This window comes from Phasianus colchicus, chromosome 6 (genome assembly GCF_987193195.1).
Source record: "Phasianus colchicus chromosome 6, bPhaCol1.hap1.1, whole genome shotgun sequence".
Classification (NCBI taxonomy): Eukaryota; Metazoa; Chordata; class Aves; order Galliformes; family Phasianidae; genus Phasianus; species Phasianus colchicus.
In genome coordinates, this window is record NC_143441.1 from 31,658,502 (window position 1) to 31,680,158 (window position 21,657).

General features: G+C 38.0%; 1 protein-coding gene across 4 annotated transcripts in view; it reads right to left on the bottom strand.

The window, feature by feature from the left end:
• Window positions 1-21,657, bottom strand: part of CDK14 (cyclin dependent kinase 14) — a 308,561-nt gene that overhangs the window by 101,231 nt on the left and 185,673 nt on the right. For all 4 annotated transcript variants that reach the window (XM_031614434.2, XM_090142825.1, XM_090142826.1 and 1 more), the window contains one exon: window positions 852-915. In XM_031614434.2, the coding sequence (XP_031470294.1) occupies window positions 852-915 (64 nt within the window). The remainder of the gene's footprint in view (window positions 1-851; window positions 916-21,657) is intronic.

Below are 21,657 nucleotides of genomic sequence, written 5' to 3' on the forward strand. Positions count from 1 at the left end.
CAGAATATCAAGTTTTCACAGTTTATGACAAAAGCTGAAGGGAACGCTGTATGCAGTAAAGCAGAACCAGAAGCCTACAGAGAGCCCTTAGGCATGCAAGGAGCAAGATACCTGAAATGTAAGTCCTGAATTAATTCTGTCAACGACGTCATTTATACTGATGGAGGACAGGCCCCACATCAAACTTCATTGTAGCATAATGAAGGTGACTTTCCACTTCTAAGTCTCTAGGGAACACACTCCTTGCTTCTTTTTGCACAAATGTATCAGATGGTAGTACAGATATTCAAGAACGGTTGTAGACTGTGACAACTTAAGATTATAGCACCCACTAAAAAAAAGTAACTTGCAGAAAGGTACTAACAGATGATCTAGTAGTAGCTTCAGCTTTCACTAAGTCTTTCCCCTCTTCTTTGGTTTCCTTCAGTATTCCTTAAAGTTCAGAATGGTCTGTGGAAAAGTAAAGCTAATTGGGAATCAGCATGCCAAGTTGTGATGCTCAGTAGCAAAACATAGCAGGGGAATGCAAGCAGGTCAGGGCTTATGTTGTAATAAACAGGAGAAAAAGCAAAAGAAAGCAAACGAAATTAAGCAAAAGGAAAAAATCAATCAAACAAATAACAACACCTTGAGCATAATAAATAGTGAGGAGCAAGAAAATGTGCATTGTGGTTTCTGCGCTGAATTCAGGTCATTTTGAACATTGTGGAGATTCTTTAGTAAATTAGGAGCTGCCAAAAAAACACAAGGGATGCTTTCACAAGCAAGTTCCTAGACTGTGGGCAGGAATTAGCTGTGGCCTGTATTTTCAGGTAAAGGAAAACATGGATGAATGTGATATTTAGACCTACCTGGTTTGAAATGGGGTAATGAGTGGACTCCAGGCCATGTATCTTCATTTGGTGTTCCAAGTACCTGTGCACAACAGAAAAAAACAAACAGCTTTAATGGGAAATCATGATGATTGATTGCATTGCCATTCCTCCAAAGAGCTCAATGTGCCTCAAAAACTGTAAATAGGTTTAATTATTAGGGGTACAAAAAGTTAAAAGTTACTGTGGTTACAAGGTACCATTGGAGCTAGTAAATGATGGTACGTTTGCATCAGACAGCTTGTTTGACCAACACATGTTAAAGCTACTTTCCACTGACTAGTTCAAGCTACTTGTATGATGCAGAATGCTGATGTTACACAGGCTAAATTTTTGACCTTGGAAATAATTTCAATCCCTGTAAACTTAACTGAACAGATACTTTGTAACAGTCAGGATAGAAGATTTATACAGATGATAAAACAGATGACTAAGAACATAGTGTGAATAGCAACACGCTGAGATTAGCTGTCATTTCAAATGGATGTAGTAAGCTTAGAACAAGTGAATTTTTAGAAAATGCAGAAATTATTGACTTATAAATTGTGTTTTGTTTCTATTCCCTTCAGCATGTAGCACAAATCACACTAACTTTCAGCAGGAAAGAGCTTAGCACTTCTCACTTGCATCTAATATTCTTTGTCCACATGAAAAGTTCAAATGCTGGTGTCTTTGGCACAAAAGATAAATTAGTTGAGAGAACAGCTATAATTCTTTCACAGTTGTTTTTACTTCATGATACATAAGTGACAGCACTCACTTTAAGTGTGGCTGGGAGGAACATCTGAAACAGCAGCTCTAAAAATGGGATTCTGAATGAATTGCAGAATTTGGAAGTTCTCCTGTGGGATCTTCCTTGTGACAAATTTTCATACAGCTTCTAGCATCAACAAAAATCCTAGGGACTGTTTTCAGTATTTGCTGTAAGCTCAGGCCCTGGAATAAAGGCTTGATTTTGTGAAGTGAATGCATCTCACACTGTTATTGTGCTCATTTTGCATTGTCATAAGCATAGAAAACCCCTCTGCCAGCCCTGCCCCAACCTGTACCACTGATCTTCTAAATAAATCTTTCATTCTATGTAGCTTATGTCACTGTGACGCTCTGTAGTGACTTACTCCAGCACAAAATGAGCACCAAGCTAGCTATTTGTGTTTATAAGTTAATGCTTAAAAAATTCTGTGAAAACACACACACAAAAATCTTTGAAACTGCCACAAAATTATTTTATGCTATTTAGAAGTTGACTTAAAAACTTGAAGTAGTGGCTTCTTAGGCAGAGACAACTACAAGGTGAGTTTTATGACTCTAGGGCACCAAGTTCGTTAAGCAATTTACAGTATTGTCTGTTTCTAATATGAAAATAGTAACACAAAGACACTCTACACAATAATAGAAGAAAACACATCTAAATTGGACCATTTGCAAGAATAGTAGGAATTGAAACAAATACATCAGTCTCCTTTCAATTAGACTGTATGCAATCATGTAGTTATTTGGAGATGCAAGTTCACTGATTATATTTGTTAATATTATTTGCAGAATCTTGCTGTCAATACTTGTGAAACAAGACCTAATCAGCATTTGAATGCTAAACCTTGCCCTTCAACCCAGATCATCACAATACCAGAACTCACTTCATTATTGCTATAAATGCTTTGAGTACTACCGCTAACAGTGCTATGATTAAACATAAAAGAAGTTACAGACACCGCTGAGCCATTATTACATGATTAAATCAATTTGCTTTTGTGAGTAACTTTCACCTCTCCAGTACAGACGCACATGTACAGTTGGTGCCAAGCAGCACCCAGACCAGGAGAGGGAGCCCGTGGATTAGAAACAGCGCTGCTTCAGTTTGCTTGTTTAAACTGAGAAATGGAGCCGGCACTTTGCAGCCCCGCTTGCAAGTGAGAGGAATATTCTCTCACAAAATGCTATGAATGTACTAAAATTAGTCACACATTTTGAAATACGTATTTACAATTTTCTCTTATTTTAGATGAGATATAGACAGCTAAGGCATTGTACAGCTGAATATTAAAATCCACTAACAAAATATGAAGCTTACAGTAGGATATTTATCAGACCAATTTAAGGTAGAACTGGAGCTACGGAAATGGATTATTCTGATTTTCCACATAACAGTAGACCCAACAATGAAGGACTTGATGGGAGATCACTTCTGTAATGAATATTATGTGACTTACAGTTTTTCTTTTTCACCAGTTTTCCAAACCATTCCTTTAATAACATTCCAGCACATCTGCTGTTAAGAGCAGCTACAAATGAGTACTATGCAAGGCAGCACTCAGACTGCCTACAACATTTATACCTTCTGTCAAGGGTATCAGCAGTTTAGAAACAACCAGCTTTTTCTATCATCTAAATGCCTGCCATTTCCAGGTAGGAGCAGCTGGTAGTTCAGGCAGTGATCCAGACCCCATATTTCAATTCTTCTCACAAACATCAGAAAGATCATCCTTATTCCATTCACATATTAACATGCACAGTGCAGAAATTCACAATATGTGACTATCAATCAACAAATAAGGAGGAGAAGGCAGCAGGGAAACAACTGTGTTTTTAATAAGATGAAACAATCACTGCCCACAGGTATGTCACCATAAAGTGATTTGTAGGCAGCACTTTGTGCAAGTAATGCTTCTAAGCAGCAATCCATCCCATTTTGATGAGCAGGTATTAGGCAACTTAAAGTGATAAGTTTTGACATCTGCTATAAACAAAGAAATGAGAGTTCACATCACACTGCAGTGGAAGATGTCCTTGGTTTTTGGCTTGCAAAAGAGAGTTAAGGGACCAATCTGAAGAAGAAAAGCAGAGCCAAACAATCTTCTGGTTTTACTTCAGAACACCATCCCATAGCTGCTAAGAGTGTTTGTCCAGACCCTACCACTGTCAACACCTTGGCACTGCAAGTAAATCTGATTATATGAGGGATTTGCAACTGCTGTGGAAGATACAGGAAATCCATCCTGCTGGACATCCGCCTAATGCCAACAGCTGTTACTTTGTGGCTGACCTCACAGCTGTGACCATTCTTTCATGGGCAAACACTTCTCATCCCAAGCATGCCACTAAGAGTTCAGTCTCTTCTATGTACTAACACCTTTCCTTTCAGTTTCACACAGATTCCAGAAACAAGAAAATAATCACTGCTGTCACATAATTCAAGCCTCTGTTTAAGAATGGAAACAGTCTATTTATTACTGGGAATTGTTTGGAAAAAATAAGACTAACTCGTATACTTTTTCCAATCATAATTTGCATATCAGCAAGATAAACATTCAACTTGTATTCTTTGATATCCTATTTTTAATTGAATTGCCTACACAAAACAAAACAAACCCCGGCAAATCTCAAATTTGGAATGGATTTAGTGTTTGCCACAGGCCAGGAGCGTTATAGCTTCTGTAATGAAGAGTCCATGCCCTCATGGGGTTTTGCTGCTCCACAATACATACAATTACAACATGAAAAAACACCCTGAGCTCATTTATTCCCTAACAAACAAGATAAAATGACCTTAATTCGTCATTCGAAATTTGATGTTCAAAATCAAGATTAGATTCTGATCTAATTTGCATGGTGAGAAATCTATTTATATGAAAATAACAGATTTACAGTGCATGAGGGTACGGAGGGCCAAATACCCTCACTGCCAGTCGACACTGTTATGGTTTGGCAGCAACAATACATGGAGAGTTATGAAAACAGAACCTGCTGTTCCAATATCCATACACAAGCATAAAATAGACAGATTGCCCAGGAAACGCAACACAAATGCATTAAAGTCTACTGTATTTCTGTAACTTTTTGATAAAAGAAATAAGTTGCTTGCTTTTTACATCTTATTTTACAAAGACTAATAATTCACCTCATGAACATGCTCCCTTGTGTGCAAGGGAATCATTATTTTATGGTGAGCATTATGCCAATCTATCAACACAATTAGCTGTGAAGTCCTGCATTCTGCTTAGAAAGCATTCCCTGTTACATCCATGTAATAAGGTCATTCTGGCTAACTATTTGTCCAATGAAGTCACCTGATTCTCTTGTGAGATGAGCAGTAGTACACATCTTTCCCACCAGCTCTTTCTCTAGTGCCACAATTAGTGAAAAAAAAAAAATTAGGTGTTTTCATTTCTAGTACAACTTTTGTATATATCAAGCCATATATTCTTGAAATAGTGCTTCCACTCTTTGCTAAATACAATGATACTCAAGAAAAACGAGTCTGAATTTCAACAAGACAAAGAATGTGCAGCTAGTGGATTATTCAGGGTTTTCTAGCAACAGAGCAGAATGAAAAACAAGATCAGCATGCAAATGAGATGCCTTTCCTCAGAAAAAAAATATGGAAATTAGGCTAAGCAATTTGCTGAATTTTCAAGTCTTTTCTTATTAGGTCAACTTGATGAACAAAGTTTAGTAAAAAATAAATACCAGGACAATGAATCATATTTTTTCTTTAATGAAAAGACCTTAGAATTTAAACTAGAATGAGTTACAAACTGTTTGTTAAAATGTTTTCTTTTTTTTTTTTTTTTTTTTTTTCTTTCCAAAGGTCATCAAGATTGTCTTCCTATTCATTCACTGAGTAAGTCTTACTGCATTTAGGATGAGTCCTGGGTGTCAGAAACCATGGGAGAGATCTGTCTGAGGAACTGAACTTATTAAGAGAATAAGAGAATAAGCACTGTAGAGTTACTTCCAAATCATCAATCTCTTTCTTTTTAGTGAGATACAGAGGCCTCAGGCATTCTGTTTTTCAACAAAAATCTGCCACATTCATCCAAACCACACATTTCTAATGAAACTTCCAAACTTCCAGCTTAGTCAAAATGCCAGGCGTCCTTTCCATTTTGGTTGGACAAAGGTAAGTTAGCTGTTTAGATCTGGCTCTTGATAATCAGGGCAAATTCCATGATGTTCCACCACTCATAGGGCTTGTGAATGGGGAATCTTGCAATTGCAAAAAGACAAACTTACATGATCTCTCTTTCCTGGTGATAAGACTTTGCCCAGCTGATCCAGCCAGTCTTGCATTCCCCTCCTGAGGGTTCACTGTTAGCTACACCTTAACCACGTCCTCAACCATCAGCAAAGCCCTGCAGTACCAGCTGGTAATGTCAGTAAGCACAAAGTGAGTAGTGAGGACTGAAGGAGGAACTTTGTCCTTCAGCTCACATTTTGCTAACGGGTTAAGCAAAATTCAGCAACTATTTGTGTATTATGCATGCTGACTCAGTCTGCTGACTGACAACTGCAGCTACTCTCCCTTCTACTCTCTCCTGGGCACAATGGATGACAGCTGAGTGTCAAGTTTAATATCCAAAAGACAGAGACAGAAATGGAATAGTCTTAGTAATGGTCTTTTCTTCACTTTGGGAGCTTAGCTGTTCAGTTTCCTTAAGGGGCAATAAATCTCTCAGTTTGTGTAATGCACTTCCATTTTTGTTAGAGGATGAATATATTTTAACTTAGAGAAGGCACTGAATATTCCAGGAATCTGACTGGAACAATAAAGTAAACATATTTTCTCTACAGAAAAAGCCTATCAGCTAGGATTACAATAATATGTTTATTTGGATTCACTAGAAACAAAAAAGGACCTTGGTTCCTCTCAAGGACCACTGTCATCGAGATTTAAAATTCTGAAGTCTTTCTTCATTAAATGTATGGCAAAAATTACACACAATCCCAAATCTGGAATCAAAGTTAAAGTGACTGAAGTGAGACTATGCAACAAAGGCACAGTCTCCCCCTATGCGTTAAATACTTCTTCAGAGCCTGAAAACAGTATTTTGGTACAAATGATTTTTTATGCTTACAAATCTTGCTGTATTTTTTCAGCCAATTGTCATCAAAGCAACTCTCCATTATTCCCATACAGGTAAGAAAGAAAATACCTGCCGAACATATTAAACATACAGAATATGATGTAATGTATCTCATATGATTCCTCTTCAGAATGAAAATGGTAATAAACAACATCCCATAATTCTCTACTGACAAAATCAGATTTTCAAATTCTTGTTTTCTTGTATAAAGCAGGTTGTATTTTTTGCTTCCTTATGTCCCTTTAAAGCTACCAAAATCATAAAAAAAGCTGTAAGTGATGATATCTGGTAAAAGGAAGGAACTTCATATCTAATATGTTGCAGAATAAATTTAATGTGATCTGCATTCATTCAGGACATTAAGTTAGAATTCAGAATCTAAGAGAAAAAAAGTGCTTCGAAATCAAGCTGATTGGAGTATTTCTTTTGCAAGTTATTTTGATAATGCTTTGTTGTAACAGAACAAACAGAATAAAACCTAAATATGAAATTACTTCAAGAGCTGTAAGTAGCACCTGCTAAACAACAACTAAAGCAAGAAAAATAGAAAGAGAAAACACAATTCACCAACTAATAAGCTTGTTTCTCCTGTACAATGAACTGATGCTGTTTTATGAAAAACAAAAGTTACTGAGGTTTATTCTCTAATGTGAAAAAGGAACCAAACCATGTGCACCTATTTTAAGATGCCAGCTCCTTCAGGCATTAAGTGGAATATCATTGTTATGTTATAAGGAATTAATAAAAACAGCTGTTTTGAACATAAGGAGTGATTTACGATGAAGCTGGCTTAAAAAAACATTTAGGTAATGTGCTATGGATTGTATGGATGAGGAAAGCAAAACATGAAATTAATATCAACACCCCCCCCAGAATTTTACACATTAATTAAAAAAATATTAAATTCAACAAATGTTTGTGCTTTTAGCTCCATCACAGACCAAGAATGAGGCATTTGAAACAGTAAAAGACCCAACTGTTGCTGAGAAGCTTTTTCCTGCTGAAGCAAAATACAACAAAGTCTTAACAGGAATCACAGAACCGTACAATAGTTTGAGTTGGAAGGGACCTGGAAGATCATTTGATTCCATCCCCCTGCCATAGGCAGGGCTGCCCCCCACAAGCTCAGCTGCCCCGGGCCTCATTCAACCTGGTCCTGAGCGCCTCCAGGGATGGGGCATCCACTGCTTTCTGGGCAGCAGTGTCAGAGCCTCAGCACCTCTGAGTGAAAAATGTGCCCTTCATATAAAATCTAATTCCCCATCTTTTGTTTAAAATTGTTCCCCCTTGTCGCATCACTACTTACCTGTGTAAAAAGTTGATTTCACTCCTGCTTATAAGATCCTTCAAAGTACTGGAAGGCCACTAACAGGAGCCTTCTATTCTCCAGACTGAAGAAGCCCAGATCCCTCAGCCAGCCTGTCTTTGTAGGGGAGCTGCCTCAGCCCTCTGAGCATCCTCCTGGCCCTCCTCTGCACCCTCTCTAAAAACACTGCATCCTTCTGCCATGGCCACCAGGCCCGGATGTAATCCAGATGGGGACTCACAAGGTCAGAATAGAGGGGGAGAATCCCTTCCCTCTCCCCACTGACCAACACTCTGTTGATGCAGCACAGGATACCATTGGCCTTCCAGGCTGCAAGTGCATGCTGCTGGCTCATGCTAAGTTCTTCATCTATCAGGAACTCCAAAGTCCTTCTTACTAGGGCTACTCTCAAGGAGTTCTTCTCTCAGTCTGTATATATATATGGGAAATTAATTCAATATATGATTTTCCCAAGCTTACTTGGTGCATTTAAAAAAATATTTAAGTAGCTTTATGTATCAAAAATTTAATTTTACCCCAACACTACTTCTGCTCTCTTTACAGCACAAATAAAGAAACTCAGAGCTCTCTTCATCCCTGATGTAACCAAAGCTACCTTTCTGGGGGACACTGCCAGCAAGGCACCTCTGCCACCTGACAGGAGGAGAGGACCAGAGATTTCCCAGCCCTGCTCCTCTGCCAGGCTGTGCCTGCTTCCCCGTGTCAGGAGCCGGGCAGGCACCGAGGCAGAGCAAGCCCACTGCAGATGGACAGCACAGGATGAAATGCAATCCTCCCCCATTTAAAAATGCACTGCCAAGGTTTGGCCTGTCAGCGTTCGGCCAGGGGAGAGTTTAGTTTATTCCAGAAAGGACCTGCTAAGTAAATATTTTACTTTGAACCACAGAAATAGCTCTATCAATGAGATGACTGTTAGAAAATAATTCTGTCCATAATCCAATTTAGATTAGAGAGGAATCAAAGCCAGAATCATTTCCTCTAAATTTCACAATGAGACAAAAAAGTCAGTGTGAAACAGCTTGTACTGGACTACAGCATCCTCTTCCTAAAGCTAATCAGCACATCTCGTTACAACACTCTGCCTTCATTAAGGTTCATTATGGTGGAAGAAACTGGTTTCTGACACAGTGATTCTTAATAAAACATTCCCATGAATGAGACTAAAAACATTAAGAAAACAAGATCTGAAAAACTTATTGAGAAAACAAATGGGTCTGTGTTGTAGAGAGAATCTGAAATTAGCAGCAGGAAGTGGGAAAAAGGTGAACTCCTGATAGAGACTGTACTTTTTCTCAAACCAGTGAAAACATGCAAGAATTCAATATGAAACTGCAGCACATAAGAAAAGGAGACACTGTTTAGCTCTGAAGTGAAAAGAGGGCTCCTTTGTCAGGGCTCTCCCAGGCCCAAATAGGTTGAGGCAGCAGGGCTGAGGTCCTGTCCTTCCAGTTTTCCCAGCAACCAGGCTGAGAAATCTTCCTCAGTCAGGAAACAATCAAATCATCAGAATAAAAAGTCCTTGAACTTAAATAATGGTGTCTCTTTTGCAGAACCTATAAAGCAGCTCAATAGGATGAGACAGAGTCTTAATGCAAGAGAATTTGAAAACTTTTGTGCACCTTGAAACTATGGATTAAGAAAGGGCTGGGAAGAAAACTCATGCCTAAGACTACTGCTGACCTCAATAGATTTCTCTTCCCTTCTTCCTTTCTTCCAAGAACAGGAGTTTGCTTTTCTATCAATGCTATTTGTGAGCAATCCAACAACAGAGATGGAAAGTCTTCACTAAGCAAGACCTTGCTGTTAGTATATGCAAAGAAGCACCTGCTTCTTATTTTCGTGCTAATAACTATCTTCCTTACTGTTTGGGAGTAGAATTGTTTCCTTCACCAAAAAGCAGGAGTACTGTAACTGTCTATCAGAAGAACCCTAGCTCACAAGGCATGTTTGTTTACGCATCCTTCAAAATCTGCTCTGATTTACCATCTACAGAAAGGTAAAGACTCTGCAGGCAAGATTTCCTGCCCTGTTTGTGTTGTAACGCCTTTGGAATAGCCCATCCAAAGACAATCCCTTCCTAAACATGCTCTTTAAAGATTTATTTCAAGATTTTTTACTGACTTTTTTCTTTAAGCTGAAGAGAAACAAAAAATCCAAAAGCCTGTGGGAGGCTGTTATGAAATGTACTTGCACATGCTGTGCTGTGCTGCCTCAGCAGCTGGTTCATTTGAATTCCAGGTATGCGCTACTGAGGTTTGCGTTGCTGTTATAGGGTTTTTTCAAAACACCGGCTTATCAGAGGAGCAATGGTGCTTTTGGATCACTGCCCCTTTTTGAAGACCACAAAGCTGGCTCAGTTCACACACACACACACCTTCCTAGCAACGTCACAGTGCCCAACCTTACTGGCATGACTAAAGACACACCATTTTGTTAGGATGTCTGGAGTGCTTAAAGCCAGAAAGCTTATTTAAATAAATAGCAGACCAAACTTATGCAAATTCCTATGAATCATCATAAAATTAGGAAAGAAAACATTCAAAATAAAATGGTATGTCTTCAGTATACCAATGTTTAACTGAAACGATTGGAACAAATAAGCATGTGTAGGATCAGACCTGTTCCTGACCAGGGTTCACCAGTGAACCACAACCCGACCCGATGGTTTAGTTTGCATAGAAACTGATCTACAATTTACCAGAGCAAAATCCCACTCTGAGCAGCAAAGCACAGTGCTTCTTGGGTACTGGAAACCCTACCTCCTTGGCCTGGTGCCCAGTCACAGCACATCTGAGGAATGAGTGCATCTCATTGTGACACTACATCAGAACCTGTCATCCCTCATGCACAAGCAACAACATACACATGGCACCACGGAAGCTCATTACATGACAGAAATACGTTTGCAGTGCAAAGGAAAGCTGTTGAGATAGAATATCGTATCTGGGCTAACAACTGCCAAGCTCACAGTCTGGAATAGAATGGTAATATAGAGAAAATTCGTTTTCTCACCTAAAAATTCTGGGAAGATAACCTACACCAAGACTTATATATTAAGCCTGGTGCTCAGCACCACATAACAGCGTGATACTTGAATCAGATCACATCATCCAGCTCTTATTTTGCCAGTCGAGGTCTTGATCTTGCAATAATCTCAATTCTGAATAGATTCATGCAGCCACATGGAGTCAAGTGAAGCAGTAGGTATTCTGTCAAGGTTTTTTTAAGCAGCCATTTGTTCAATCTGCAGCAAATGAAGGCAGCTAGTCATGCTGCCATGTGAAGAATGTGCGGGTCCAGGTGTTACAATATTTCTGAAACAGCGAGTGCATTAATAATGAGCTCCAATTGTGTCGGGTGTATGTGGTGGATATAAGTGCACTTTTCCTGACTAAATATCCTGCTGATTCCCTACACTGAATATCAGACTTCTCAATTCAAATCATTTTTAAAAACGTCTAACCATACCACCTAAAAACCACCTCAAGTGATTCAGTTTCAAGTGCGCCTCCTACAACAAACTGCAGCATGATGCTTAGTATATTCAGAACTCATTCCAAATAGTAATATTTAGTGGTTTAAAAAAACAACAACAACAACAAAAAACACAAAAAACCCAGAGTTTTATACTTCTATCTTTCTGATTCATAGGAACAGAACAGGAAAGAAGAACAAAAAAATGGAAGCCTCCAAGTAGTACTGAAAATTCTAAAAAAGGGAAAAAATATCACCCTATCTCGATGGACATATCCAGGCCAGAAAAGCAGCTGGGGTATTTTACATGCGCTTGGGGCAGAATACCACTGCTGTCCTTTAACACTCAAAGCCACACGTTAGCCACGTGTTGCAGCCTGCTTTTAGGAGAAACCACATGTGTGTTCCTCCCCAGGAACAGAAAGCTGGAATGTGGGGTTCAAAAGCAAACCCATTTCCCAGGCTGGCAGACTTTCCCAGCTGTCAAGAGAGAGAAGTAGAATCCATAGTATCACCAAACATTTTGTGGCTGAAATTAAGGTCATTTAAGCTAATTATATGTCTGTTTGCCATTAAGTAGCAATTTATCTGTTGTCAGATCATGCTGTTACTTCATTTCAAGAAAAAAACAGTATGCTATATGATTCTGAAATGACAATTTGATTATACTTGCTTGATGAAGAATTTAAGTGGGGGGAGGGCAAACATAGGAAGTGTTTTTTTAAAGATTGCCAAATTTTGAGACTCAAATTTCCCAAAAATTCAAAACTGTGAGATTTAGCAATTTATTGATTATTCAGCAGCTGTAGCTTTAACAATCAGTTGGCAGGTGGCCTCAGACTTCTCATTTTGGTTATTTAAATGAAGGTGGAAGCAGGTGTCCCTCAACTGGAAGAGGCAGCTGCACTCCCAGCTTCAGTGAGCCCATTTATTTTCTTTGACATTCGTTCACTCAGTTCCTTTGCTCTTAACTTCTGAGCTTTCAAAAACACTAGGCAAGAAGGATTAAGGTGTAGCCATCTACTACCTCCTCTTGAATATCCTTCAAGCCACGTGCAAGCTATCAACATTGACAGCCTTTGCTCTTTGCAGACTCTGTGTTGGGCAGAAGGGAACTCCTTCCTTGAAGCTGCTGACATACAGCTCTTCCTCTCTGCTGATGGGGAAAAAGGTTGCAAAAGGGAGCTATGAAGGCTGGGAGGACTTGTAGAACACACTGCCTACAGCTCCAAAAGGAATTTAGGAGGTTGTACTGAAACAGCTGGTGACAAAGTGTGAATGAATAAAGGCAAATCCCTAAAAGACCAGAGCTGCTAAACCCCTGCATACCACACACTTTTTTTTTTTTTTTTTTGGAAAAACAAAACAAAACAAAAAAACCCCACACATTTGACAATAGAAAAGGCTGAAAAATGATTGTACAGAAACACTGAATGTGAGCAATGCTATTACAAGGAAAAAACAACACTTCATAGGTAAGTTTTAAAGACCTCATTTCATTATCAGAAACAAAGATGTTACATCAGCGAAACAAGAGTAACTACACAAGTTAGAGATAAAAATCAATCTCTCAACAGTATAGGTGCAGTTGGTCTCTTGAATTATGTAAGGAATACAGAATAGCAGCAGGATTTTATCATTAGGGTAGTTGAAAGGCTGCAAAAGCAACAAAAACATGGAAATACTGGCAAGAAAGAGATAACATGAGGCAAAAGTGGTAGGCAGCTGTGCTGAATATTAGTGGTAAATGAAGCTCAAAGAAGTGATGAGACTAGGAAGAAACAGATGTTTCACTATTCTGAGTTTTCAGCTACTCAGCTGGACACATAAATATTCTTTACATGATTGTGTAGTCTATGGATAAAACAACGCAACAAACAAAAGAGGATTTACCCTGGCTACAGTTATTATCCTGCTTGGAACTGCTGAGCAGCTGATAAAGCAGTACGATCAAGTGAGATCAGCAGCACCATGTCTCTACCTATCCCTCTCCATGAGAACAGAGTGATACTGGTGCAATGTAACTGTTATTCACCAAATATCTTAGTCATCAGACCAAGGCAGATTGGACCAAAACGCCTAGAATCCTGAGTATTCAAATTATTGAGGCCTCTTTTGAAGTAACTGGGGCAACTTGCTGCATGTATGCGTGCCAAGATGAGAAATTTAGGATAACTAAAAGAGTGACAAATTCTCTGGCTGCATTCCCACTGATTTCTCTGACGGGTTAGTTCAGCAATATAAAATTTATGAATCTTTCATTCTTGTTATGAGAGGAGCACAGCTAGAACAATTACCTTCTGGATATATGGGTGGGGGGAACACACAACAAATATATGGGCTATGATGAACGTGAGATACAATTAAATAATTCTTGTATAAGGCTCTTCTCATTTCCTTTTATAAAATTACCTATTTATCTATCCCTGTGTTTCTTCCTGAATCTTTCTTGAACAGAAATTACCTACCACAAAACATTATTAAGTATGATTGTATAATACCAAAATTAAAGCACGTCTGTTATAAAGTTTCTCTTAGAACTATTTTACTCTGACCTTTGACTGTTTTCAGCCGCACAGCAAATATACTGTCTAAGAGCAAGAGATGATGAACAATAGCTTTCCTATCGGTAAACATAACCTTTTCATAAACAAGAACAGAAAACATTGTTAGGAAAATGTGTGAGAAAGGATGGACTTAGCTCCATATTACCAGTTAAACTACTTAAATCTTGTCTAAAGCAAGCCTGCTGATTTATACTCCTGATAATGGCAACTCTCAGAAAAGCAACTGACACTTAAAATGCTTTCAAAAAAAGACGTGACTCAGTGACCTCTCAGATCTCATAGAACCATACAGAGATATTCTGTAAAAAGTGACTCACAAGATGGAAAGATTAAGGAGCTGAGGGATTGTGGACTGAAATTCCCCACCCCAGTGTAACAGAAGACAACGTGATTAGAAATGATACTTGCAAAGTCAGTGAATACAGCTATACAGAATTTAGGTATAACTTTTACTATAATCTTTTTATTGTCATTATTTTTTATTTATAGCTCTCATTAATTTTCTAATGCTGTCAACTAAGTATGGGCAAAGCTATTCTTGTGCTGGCATATTCATATCATCAGCAAGTCTTCTGCCAGCATATAAATGGAGCCATAAAAATCACACCCTTCTAAATACACAATGCCATAACAAGAAAACTGATACTTAGGAACGTAGAATTCTTCCTTTTTTTTTTTTTTTTTTTTTTTTCATGAGTGTAGATTACATTAATTTACACTACAGTAAGACGGACAGAAGAGACTGGCCACCTTGAGACATTAACAGATGGTCCAGAACTGAAAGTAGTGGTTGATACACCAGGTCGTAATGTTACTGTTAGGAAGATTTGAACGACTGGAGAATAGAGTGACAGGAATGTCATAAGCAGAAGGCAAGGCAAAGTCCTGCACCTCAGGAAGAATAATTCCATCCTCTGTACAGTGTCCAGATCAACCAGCTGGAGATCAGTTTGGCAGAAATGGATCTAGGAGTCTGGGTGGACACTAAGTTGAAAATGAGCCAGTAGTGTGCCCTTGCAGCAAAGGCCAAGAGTATCTTGGTCTGCCTTAAAAAAAAAAAAAAGTATTACTGAAATTTAACCAAGAACTTTCAGCACAAATAGGTGCCTCAAAAAATTCTTTGATTTCTCCTCCAGGTGTAATTATTATGAGGACCACCATATTTACGTAAGCACCATACTACTCTTTTTGTTAAGAATTTACATTGCACTTCTCTGCTCCATCAGTAAGAAGGTTTTAGAGTTTGCACCACAGCTGTTTGGATCATGTTGTGTCCAGAAAAAAGTACTGTGAGTAGTTTTCATTATGTCCTCATTATACAATATATATTAATAGTTCTTTCTGATGTACTCAGAAACAGACCTCAACTGCCAGAAATACTGCTATGCAGTGATACATATATATAAACTCTAGAGACAAATGGTGAAAATTGGGCATTTTTATTTCTATAACTGACAACTAGAGAATCAATTTTGCTATTGTGAGTTATTTTAACTAGAGAACTCAGAATACTGTGAAGGGGAAGAGCCAAAGCAAGAAGAATGAAACATAATGCTTTATTATCTGGAGCTATTTATTTCACACTCAAACACCTGAAAATACCTACTTGCATTAAGAACCTAGTTAGGCAATTCTCCTACTCTCAACTCCTGTATGAAAGTTCTTGTTTTCAACATCTTCTTATGAAACAGAATTTCTTTTCTCTCTCTCTCTCTCTTTTTTTTTTTGTAGATTTTTTTTTCTTTTTTGCTCTTATTAATTTGTACAGTACTTCTCAGGTAGTTTCAAATGAATGCACCTCATTTTCCATGGATTACTCTTCTAATAAAAAGACAACAATAAAAAAGAACAAAAAAGAATAAAAAATTCAGATATGTTCTGAAATTCTGTTTTCTGTGCAAACCACATGAGAAATGACAACACCAACAGTGGACACACAAGTATTATTTGATAGTATTTTAATACATAATATTCAAAAATCAGGTGAGATTACAAGGTGAGTAGATATTTTTTGTGTGGGTCAAATTAATGCCTAGGTTGTTCAACCACAGCCATTTAACACATTAGGAAAGCAGCTGATCTGGACTAAATAGACTCTTGAAAACCTGAAATCCCTATAAATCAGTAAGCTTATCTGAAGATTCAAATTTAGTTTAGATAAAGATGTTAATCAGCAGCTTGTATAAATGTCACTGACTACAATCTTGTGGCACGTGTTCAGCATCTTAATAAATTAAAATATACTCCAGGGTACTGATTCAGGAAACACTTGAACAGGTACTGAAGTCCATCTTTATTCAAATTAGCCATATTACTAATTTGCAGTATTGCAAAGTGTACTTCTTATGTACATGCATACCTTCTACTAACTGCTGAAAGAGGATGTTTCCCTGAAATAATATCTACACAATGATAAAATAGATATATATTTCTTCCAGTCCTTATTACTGCAAGAAAAATTAGTCTTGAAGTCTTTTAGGGAACATATGTAGACAGATAGGACACATCAGTCATATTCTCACAACCTCCTTCTAAAAACATCATCTCAAATTGCCACTCAATGATTTTTAGATGTTTTTACTAGTAACGATGTTTGACCTTGAACTACAGATTGTAAGCAACAATTTTGGCAATCAAGATGCTCTTCAGAAAACCTGCTTTGGCATGCAATATGCAGTTGGATATAAGTAAATGAGGAAAAGAAGATCCTGGTTTATTAAACATTGCTCCTTTATGTATGAAATGGAAAGAGAAGGCAATATAAATGCTTGATATTTGATCATTTATCTTCCCCAGGAGAAACAACCAGCATATGAGAGCAGGTTTTTGAATAGTCCTGTGCACTTGTATAGCACAATATTGTCTTGTAGAGTAAGTTTTAAGATAACAGAATAACACTATGGCTAAGAACAGGCTTCAACATAATTTGTAATATGCACAAATTGCTTATCACTGCACTTTTTTTCAATGTCATCTGCATCCAAAAACAAAAAAAATACAAAAAATCCAAAAAAATCCAAAAACATTTGAAATTACAGCTCTGTAACATACAGACACAAACTGCACAGGAGATTTTACATGGCACAATTTGTTTCTGTGGTGCATGGGGCCAACAAGAAAGGTGCCTGCAATGACACATATGTAAGTAACCAGAGCTGCACTGATTTACACTGGCTGAGCCTCAGCACATCCTTTTAAAGGATTGCCTGTAACCACCCTCCGGAGGGACAGATGAGTCTGGAAAAGAAACAATGCTTCTTTATAATTATAGACCATTTCTCATTCAGCAACCGAAATATGGCAGATACTGAAGAAACATTCCAATTCCAAAGAAAACCACAAAGCCATTGCATTTCACTGAACCATGTCTTAATTTGTTTTCTTTTTCTGATAGCCAATTACTCTTCGCATTTTGTACTACCAAGCTGATAATGAGCCAAACTCTGGGGGTTTGGCTCAGAGTTAGCAGGCTGAATGAGAACAATTCCCCATAAGCAAAGGATGACACCTGTGTTAGAAGGAAGCTATCAAAACCAGCATGGCACATCAGGTTGTATGACTGGCTGATCCAGCACCCAGCCATCCTTTGAAAGTCAACAACAGAGTCATACATCCATGCATTTTTTCCCTTCTGTTGCCAGCTGGTAGCTCCCCCAGCAAGCGTCTGTCACTTTCTACTGAGTGTTTTTGTGACATGGAGGTTACTTCTCCCTTCTTCTAATGGAATTGTTAATAGAGTGCAAGATATATAGATTATCATCAAGAAACGTGTGCCCTCTTGTAAGGGAAAAAAAATACATATACATTGATAGTAAACTATATAGTGCATGCCAAGCTAAAAATAAGCTGAAAATCTTTTTAAAAATCTCTTAAGAAATCCATAACCCTTTACAACACATGAATAGATAGAAGATTTTTGTTTGTTTGTTTTAAGACCACTTTATTAATTCACCACATGCTAGTTTAGAATTATATTCATTTTAAGTTTGGCAAAAGCATAGATAGCCCAGAGAGGAGCCACGTAAAAGTGGTGTCAGTGCAAAACCTGCAGGCAATTACCCTAAAATAATGAATATGTGCTAATGACTTCAAAGAGAAAGCTTACAGCTAGATAAGCCTTTTATTTATTTAATTAATTTCAGTGATGCTAAAAAGCAGTGAAATATTTCGTGTATTATTATAATGTGAAGTAGACGTAAATTCAATACCAAGATGTAACAATAATAGCTCTCCTCTTGTTCTATATACACGTTGTTATTGAAGAGACCTCAGCAGTCAAGTTTCCAGTTTTAAAAAAAAAAATTGTATTTGCATCATGAAATCATCAGTGGGAGGGAAGCAGAGAGAGATGGGAGGAAAACAGAACACCTTCCCCTCACCCCCACCAAGAAAGAATAATCACTTTTGCAAAGATGAAATTTTCTTGAATCCAATTTGTCAGCTGTAGCATTCAAGACACCAAAGATATCACGCCTACACAAAATGAAATTTCAGACCAGGTCCAGCCTTACAAGTGCATCTATTCCATCTGTATTTCTGGGCCAAAGTACTTAACATATGACAGAAAAATGTGTATTGAATAAGGAAACAGGAACAGAAGACCAATAAAGGTAACTAAACATCTCATTACTGAGATAAACTTCAAAAAAATCCCAATAGTTGGAAGTATTCCTCCCTCGGGCATGGCTAGTATCCCCAGAGACATTATTTACACAACGTACCACACAGCAGGGTTTGTATGAGCTCTTCATAAGCTCTTCATAAGCTTAAATGAAAATGAGGTTGTTAAAATATATCATTTCTGTCTTTAGAGTTTGTACCTGACAGGAAGCAGCCCTTTGGGTTCAGATCTAGAGGGAAAAGCTTTGCAGCTTCACAAACACCTATTACCATCTTAATCTCAGAGGAAACTACCTATGATCCTGCTTTACACAAGGCATTAGGCACGTGGTTATAAATATATACTAAAGAATATATTGCTAGCATTTTAAATCTTCAATACCAGAAGCAATACATATGTTTCCACTTTAAAACAAAAATTCCATTTGAAAAAATATAGTTACTGGAAATTGCAAACCCCTGCAAATCTTTGCTGTGCAGCTCTACAAAGAAAGTGGTTTCACAGTCACCCTTTGGAATACCTGTGGGCTCAACAGATGCACACTGTTCTCTTTAAATTACATTTAATACTGTGCATGATGGCACCCAGGACCAAAACAGCCCCTGCTTTTTGCAATATGTGTGTATGGAAGAAGAGAAGCTCCAGGCTCTGAGCTCCCCACTGTGTCATGTCAACTACAGCAGGAGAGCCCACACTGGGCACCCACACAACCATGCTGTCTGCAGACTGAAGGCTCATTTACAGAAGAAACATCCTTTAAGAGCCATTATCCTGCACAGAGATCTGCAAAGTATTAGAAGAACTGTTTGTGCATTACCCTCACAGTGCAATGTAATTTTTAGTGTAGCTGGCACCAAGACAGAGGTTCAGCCAACACAAAGATTATTCCCTTATCAGGAGGGCTTCAGAGCCCGAGAGGGAAATTCACTTTGATCTGCAGTAGCTTACTAAAATCTCACGAAAATTGGAAGAGACAGAAATACCTTCCCACTTAAAAAATCTCTCTAGAAGAAAAATAAAGCTAGCACTAGGAATTCAACACTGATCTGGTTTGAATCTGTGAAGAACACTGAGTATAAAAGCATATAAAAGCATATCCTTACATCAAAGCCAGGGTGTACCCAAGCTGGTGCTTCCAGCATGGCTCAGGGTGGGGCCTGCACAGCACACCACAGCCTCCCACTGGGAGCAGCTCTAGCACTCAGAACTGAGTGCTGCTTAGCTGTCAGCTCCTCTGGGGACAAAGCTCACATGCAAGCATTTGCTGCAGCTTTTACTTCCAGATAAAATTAAAGCTCTATTTATGATGGCAAGTTCTCCTTGATACAGAAAACCTTTAAGTCTTTGTCTACAGAAATGCATGCCAATAAATGATCAAAAGGAAGGACCTGTTGATAAAGAATGCAGCTACTTTGTATCAGAATCCAACTAACATCTCCCAGTTTTGCGTAGTTTTATTCAGATCCAACAGACTGCGCCACATTTTCCCTTTTACCAGGGCAGAATGGTTTCACTCTTCACAGCATCCAACCTCCATCAGTCTCATGCACATATCACAAGACTAGAGAGTAGTGCTGAGATTATCCTATCAGATCATTATTCCAGCAGATCTAGCATCTTGCAACAAAAGCTTGGGCTACTGATCTCAAAAAATGGTGAAATAGTTTTCTGGATATCTCAGATATGCTAGGATACATCTGAGGAACAATAATGGCACATCACTGCTGTGATAGTTCAAGGCACAAGAATTGTTAGCTCTTACAGTCTGCAATTATGGATTTCTCTCCAATTGTATATAATACAGTTCTATCCAGGAAATAATCCAAGTCCCAATAAGCCGGAAAAAGTATGGGCAAAGATGTAACAGTACGCTGATTAAGCCAAATCACTCCGCATTAAGACATTTCTTTGCTGTTAAGCCTTTTTGAGACAGCAACCTATTGATAGGTGTTATTTCCCTTTTACTTGGTAAGTACTTTTTTCTTTTTAACTATTCACACTTTTAAATATATGTGGGAAAAAGCAATCATATTATTAGATCCAAACTGACAAAAACAGTATGCAGCCTGCTCATTCATAGGGTCAGCACCTCTTCTACTGCTCCATTTCAGAGAAAAGGTTCTGGTTTATAAACCCTTGTTATTTTATTGACATCTACTACAGTAATGGAACCGAGAATGTTTATTAAGAACAGCAATTGCAACATAAACATAGAATCAGTTCCTATTTCTGTTTATAAAAATTCACAAGTGTCTAAAGCAATAGAAGTCAAAAAATACACATTTAAACAGATGCCTTCTTTAAGATAACTGAAAGATCAACCTCTTTTCCTAACCTATTATACACAATCAATTAAGTCATTATTAAACATAAATATCAGTCATAACCAGGAAGAAACACTGTGCTGTGCTGTAATATTGGATCTACTCTTGCTACGTACATATGTAAAGAATGTTTATGGTAGAGTTATATAGAAGCATTTACAGAATCTCTTCACCTTGCACTTCATAACCACTGAAGCAGCATACATGCAACATATTCTATTTTAATTTATATAATAATGGAGAACTATATGATAAGGGAATAAACAGCCAGTAACAATTTTAAACTGTTACTTGCATTAAATTATGTTTAGTTTTCCTAGTTTTCTTAGTTTTTAGTACAATGTAACAGATTTCCTGAAAGTTCTGATCTGCAACCCAGACTCTTACAGGCTATGGAAGTGTGACTATGTCTGGTAACAGTGGCAAGAGATAAAACACAGATTAATGCAGTGGAAGTGTCATAGGAGAGGGCTGAAGAACAAAAGCATCAGCAAGAAGGTGGGCAACAGCCTTTCCCATGAGAAACACATTACTGATGAATGCTGAAGAAGTGAACTTAAGGAAGACTTGTGGGAGAAATCTTGTAGTGGTTGATCTGATTCTTTATG